Genomic DNA, 5,097 nt, shown 5'->3' on the forward strand with positions numbered 1-5,097 from the left:
CACTTCTAGATCCTCATAAAATGCAGGAGAACACGTTGTGCTCTGCAGCCCCTCCTCCCCCACTCAGTTGTGGAACTCCAGGATTTCTTCTTTCTACTAAACTGTGTTCTGGTACCCATTTTTCAACTTCCCTCCATCCCTCTTCCTGCTGCCTCCTTGCCAGTCACTGGGGTCACTATTCTGTATTCAGACTGAGGCTCCTTTGCTTCCACATAGGACAGAGGACATGTGGGGTTGGCTGTCTGGCTTCTTTCATGTAGCACCATGTCCCACCCCATTATTTTGTTATGAGTGATAGGTTTTCTTTCTTCCTGGAGGCTGCAGAGTACTCGTATGGATACACTGCATCTCCCTTTTCCATGCCTCTGCCATGGGAAGCTAGGCTGGTTCCCTGCCGTGACAGTTATGCTACTGCCCAGGGAAAGTGGGGACGAGTAGGTGCCTCCTTTGAATGCTGGTTTCATTCCCTCTGTGTTGTCTGTCTTTTCAAGATCTACCTCCATGAGTCTGGAGTATTTTTCTACCTCAAAGCCTCTTAGGAAATCTACCTATGTGTATGTTTTTGGCCCAGATAGATTCTCTCCTCTCTCTTCAACCATCCCCTGAATTTCCTTCTATTCAACAAGAATTCACAGGGGACGAACCCCTTACCTGGAACTGTACTAGTCATCACGTTTGCAAGCACAGAGGAGCTACACTTCTGAATTTCAAGGAATTGACACTGCGTATGAGTAGTAAAATTCAGTAAGTTCAGTGTGACTGAAAGGAAAGGGAATCATACAAAGGCAGGGAATCTTCCATTTGGTCTCATTTGCATCACTGCAGAGCACATCTCTGCAAGTGAGTGTCCAGGGCAAAAAGAAACACAGAGGGTCACTTCTGAAAATGTGTATTAAAGGTAAAAGATGTTGTTTCTTCAACATGAAAAACAAACTATTATTGTAAATAACTGGGAAAATGCCACGTTTTATTCATCAAACTTGGGACTTTATGAACAGTACCAAGGACAGGAAAGACCCTGAAGGAAGATCCAAGGAGAGAGCTGCTTTAGAACTTGTAAAAGCAGAAAATGTAGAAAGGCTGGATGAAGGAGGCCAGGCTCTCTGGTCCTCAGTGTCATTCATGCTGCTACTCAGCAGAGTCCTCTGATGGCCTTCACTGAGGTGTCCCATGCCCTTGGCCCCTTCATTTCCCTGCTCTTCAGACTGTGGACCAAGGGGCATGTATGAGTGATCTGCACAAAGGTCACTCAAGGTTATCCTAGACAGCAGATGTCTGCAGAACTGAGGTAGACCTCAAGGCCAGTCCTAGGGTGTCAATCTTAAGTGTCCCTCAAGTGCACTGAGGTAAAGACAGGTTCCACTGCTTGGTGCTATTGGAAGGTGGTGGAAATTCTAAGAGGGGCTCTAGTAGGAAGTTTTACTTCACTGGGGGATCACACTTGAAAGGGGTAGGAACCCAAGTCTCCTCCTCTTCATTTTTCATTTCCTGGACATTAGGTGAGCAGGTTTACTCTGCCACATGCTTTCCACCCCCATCATGTGCTCACTGCCACAGGGCCAGTCCCTCAGATTGGAACCTTGCAAGCCATGAGCCAAAATAAAACTTCTCTCCATATAAATCTCAGGTATTTTGTTATAGTAACAGAACACTGACTAACACACTCAGTGCATGAAGGAAGGACACCACCAAGAGAAAGGCTGTGGACTAGCCCCTGGGCTGATTTAATTCTGAGTAAAGAAAGAATTTCTGAAAAATGAAGAGGATTTCAGTAAGAGAGAAAGACCTAGAATGACAGAAACTAAATACACTGCTATGTTATTGATGAGGTTGCAGAACTCTGGCAAGATCACAGAACAGTGTGGGCTTCCCATGGTTGTGGAGAAGAGAGAGAGTAGAAGATGTTCACTTAAGAAAGAGCCATGTTACAATCAAATGTTCATCTGTACTGTCTCTCTTAGTGTCTACATAGCAGAGAGAGCAAGAACAACGAAAGATCAGGTGCCAGCAATTCTTATCATCCCAAATCTGCTTATTTCAATATTCAACATTTTCACACCAATCTCCAAAGCAACCTTCACCACAGTCTGCTGCTCACATTACATCTGGATTGGTATAAAATCACAGCACATTATCAGCAAACCGTGTTCTCTCTCATCTACCTGATCTCATAAGGGTCACTCTAAACACAGGATAGACCATGGCAGCTACAACTGCATGGGAGAAAGTGAAAAGCAACCATGAGTCCTGGAGCAAAGGAAAAGTCATCAAAATTTTAACTGTGAACAAATGGCATGCTCAGACAACACTCATTTTTTTCAATTATAATTTTAATCAACTTTTTATTTGGAAAAAATTGTAGATTGCCATGTTCTTGTTAAGAAATGAGACCAAAAGATCCAAAGACATTTTAGTCAGCTTCCACAAAAGACTGAGCAAAATATCACAGCCGGGTATTTACACTGATGACAAGGAAATGAAATTGCACAGCAAAGAGAAGCATCCACATCCATGTTTCTGCAGCTTCATTCAAAACAGCTAAGTATGGAGTCAACCTAAGTGCTCATCAGCAGATAATTGGAGGGGAAAAATGTGTCACCTACCCAACATGGAACATCATTCAGCTTCTTGGAAGGATGATACCCTGTCACTGTGGCAACGTGGATGGAGTCAGAGGATGTTATGCTGAGTGAATAAGGCAGATACACAAAGGCAAATGCTGTGTGGTCTCTCTCGTATGAGGAAGGTAAAAAATAAAACAATATGCTAACCTGAATGTAGAGTAGAGATTAGTAGATGTTGGTAGGGGTTTGGAGAGAGTGAATTATGGGGCTGGATTTGATGAGTGTACACTGTAGGCATGTGTGGAATTACCAGGCTGAACCACGCGAAGGTTTACAAATAATACATGTTCATCAAATGAAAATTCAGAACGATTCCCATCAGTCAAGGATTCTGAGTGTTGCCCCATTATAGCCACGTCCACCTCCCTTCCTGCCCAGTGACTGTCCACTCATGACCATTAAACTAGTCACAATTTATTTATTACTAATATTTCAAAAAGTTGTCAAGCACATAAAATTGTGCACCTGGGGAAAATGGTGGAGTAGTACCTGTGAGGACAGGTTTGTCCATGACTATGGTCAGTACTGTGACACCACACTGAAATAGAAAGAGGATCCAAAAGATGAGGATATAACCTGATGACCAGCTAACACCCTGGTATGTTTAAGACTACCATGTCAGGAATGTAATTTATGTAATGATACAGCAAGGAACACACACTTGAAAACCTATTGTCAGCCAGGCATGGTGCTGCATACCTGCTATCCCAGTGACTCAGGAGGCTGAGGCATAAAGATTGCAAGTTCAAGGTCAGTCTCAGAACCCAGCTAAGCTCTAAGCCACTTAGCAAGACCCAATCTGAGACAGAAAACAGGGCTCTGGATGGGTAAATATCCCTGGGTTCAATCCATGGGATCAAATTTTTTTTCTCAGATTTTCCCCCACAATAAATTATAAAAATGACCTTGCTTTTTAAATATGTTTCACAAGTGAATAAATTTTATGACTATTTTCAGTCAAATAAACAATTACTTAGCATTATATAAGTCATTTGAGCTTAAATTATTTCTAGAAATATATCTGATGTGATAAATGAGAATTTGCAACTCTTCCTTTTCCAAAGATGGGAGTGATTTGGGGGAAGTTGGAAAAGGACAAGTGGAGAGGATTGGATTTCAGAGAGATCAGAAAGCATCATAAAGTGAATGAAGCAGTGGAACTGCATGCACACGTGGAAATCAAAGGAATAGAAACTCACAAATAAAGTAGGAGGAGCAAGTTCTGCTTCCACTTTCTGAAAAGAACCCAGTTTCTGGCTCAGATGTTCTGAGTCCTGCAATCATGCACTTTTTTCCAGTTTCAGTCAATTGACATTTCATCTTTCTCTTTCAAAGAGTCTCCTCAGTGCGCTCTTCAGGTCCTGATTCCTCAGACTGTAGATGAAAGGGTTCAGCATGGGGGTGACCACAGTGTACATCACAGAGGCTGTTGAAGTTGAACGTGAGTTTTGGGTCACTGCAGAACTGAGATACACACCTAGGCTCGTGCAATAAAATAAGGAGACCACAGAGAGGTGAGAAGAACAGGTGGAGAAGGCTTTGTACCTCCCCTGAGCTGATGAGATTGCACGGATGGAGGACACTATCTTGGAATAAGTGTAAAGAATGCCAGTGAGGGGGCCACCATCAAGCAAGATGGCAGCAACATATATCACCACCTCATTGAGAAAGGTGTCAGAGCAGGCAAGTTGGACCACCTGGTTGAGCTCACAGAAGTAGTGAGGGATTTCCAAGTCCATGCAGAAGGACAGGCGCAACACCATTAAACTTTGCAACAATGCATATAAAACACTCAAAACCCAGGACACTAGAATTAGCAATCCACAGAGATGGGGCTTCATGATGACCATGTAGTGTAGGGAGTGACAGATGGCCACGTACCTGTCATAGGCCATCACAGTCAACAGAAGAATGTCCAACTCTATAAGGAGTACAAAGAAATGAATCTGGGTGATGCAGCCTGCGTATGTGATGGCCTTGCTCTGTGTCTGGATGTTCAGCAGCATCTTTGGGACGGTGGTGGAGGTGAAGCAGATGTCCACAAAGGGCAGATTGGAGAGGAAGAAGTACATGGGCGTGTGCAGGTGGGAGCCTGAGATGGTGGCCAGGATGATGAGCAGGTTCCCCAGCACAGTGACCAGGTACATGGAGAGGAAAAGCCCAAAGATGAGGGGCTGCAGTGCAGGGTCCTCTGCAAATCCCAGAAGGAGGAATTCTGAAATCTCTGTGTCATTCATTGGTTTCATGTGGTTGGTGTGACAATGAGAGAGAGAGAAGGAGAGAGGGAAAGGAGAAGCATTTCTACTGTTTAATTTCTATTTTCTCTCATTTTTCATTACAGTAAAGTCGTCATTTTTATATCTCATATGAATCTGGTCACCTGGCAAGGCATCACCTACACTTTTTAAAACAAGTTTCTTCCCATCTCTCAGCATTTCCTCCAGAGGTCGTATATTCTAGAACTATACTGAGA

General features: G+C 43.4%; 1 protein-coding gene across 1 annotated transcript; it reads right to left on the reverse strand.

Annotated features, from left to right (window-relative positions):
• Positions 1 to 3,940: 3,940 nt before the first annotated feature.
• LOC124968113 (olfactory receptor 7A5-like) lies at positions 3,941 to 4,870 on the reverse strand. Its single transcript, XM_047530463.1, has one exon. It carries the CDS (start codon positions 4,868 to 4,870, stop codon positions 3,941 to 3,943), a length of 930 nt encoding a protein of 309 aa, XP_047386419.1.
• Positions 4,871 to 5,097: the final 227 nt, after the last annotated feature.

Source organism: Sciurus carolinensis, chromosome 17 (genome assembly GCF_902686445.1).
Source record: "Sciurus carolinensis chromosome 17, mSciCar1.2, whole genome shotgun sequence".
Lineage (NCBI taxonomy): Eukaryota > Metazoa > Chordata > Mammalia > Rodentia > Sciuridae > Sciurus > Sciurus carolinensis.

Excerpts from the sequence above, each read along its gene's own strand:
- LOC124968113 (XM_047530463.1), bottom strand. The coding sequence starts at position 4,870 with ATGAAACCAATGAATGACACAGAGATTTCAGAATTCCTCCTTCTGGGA.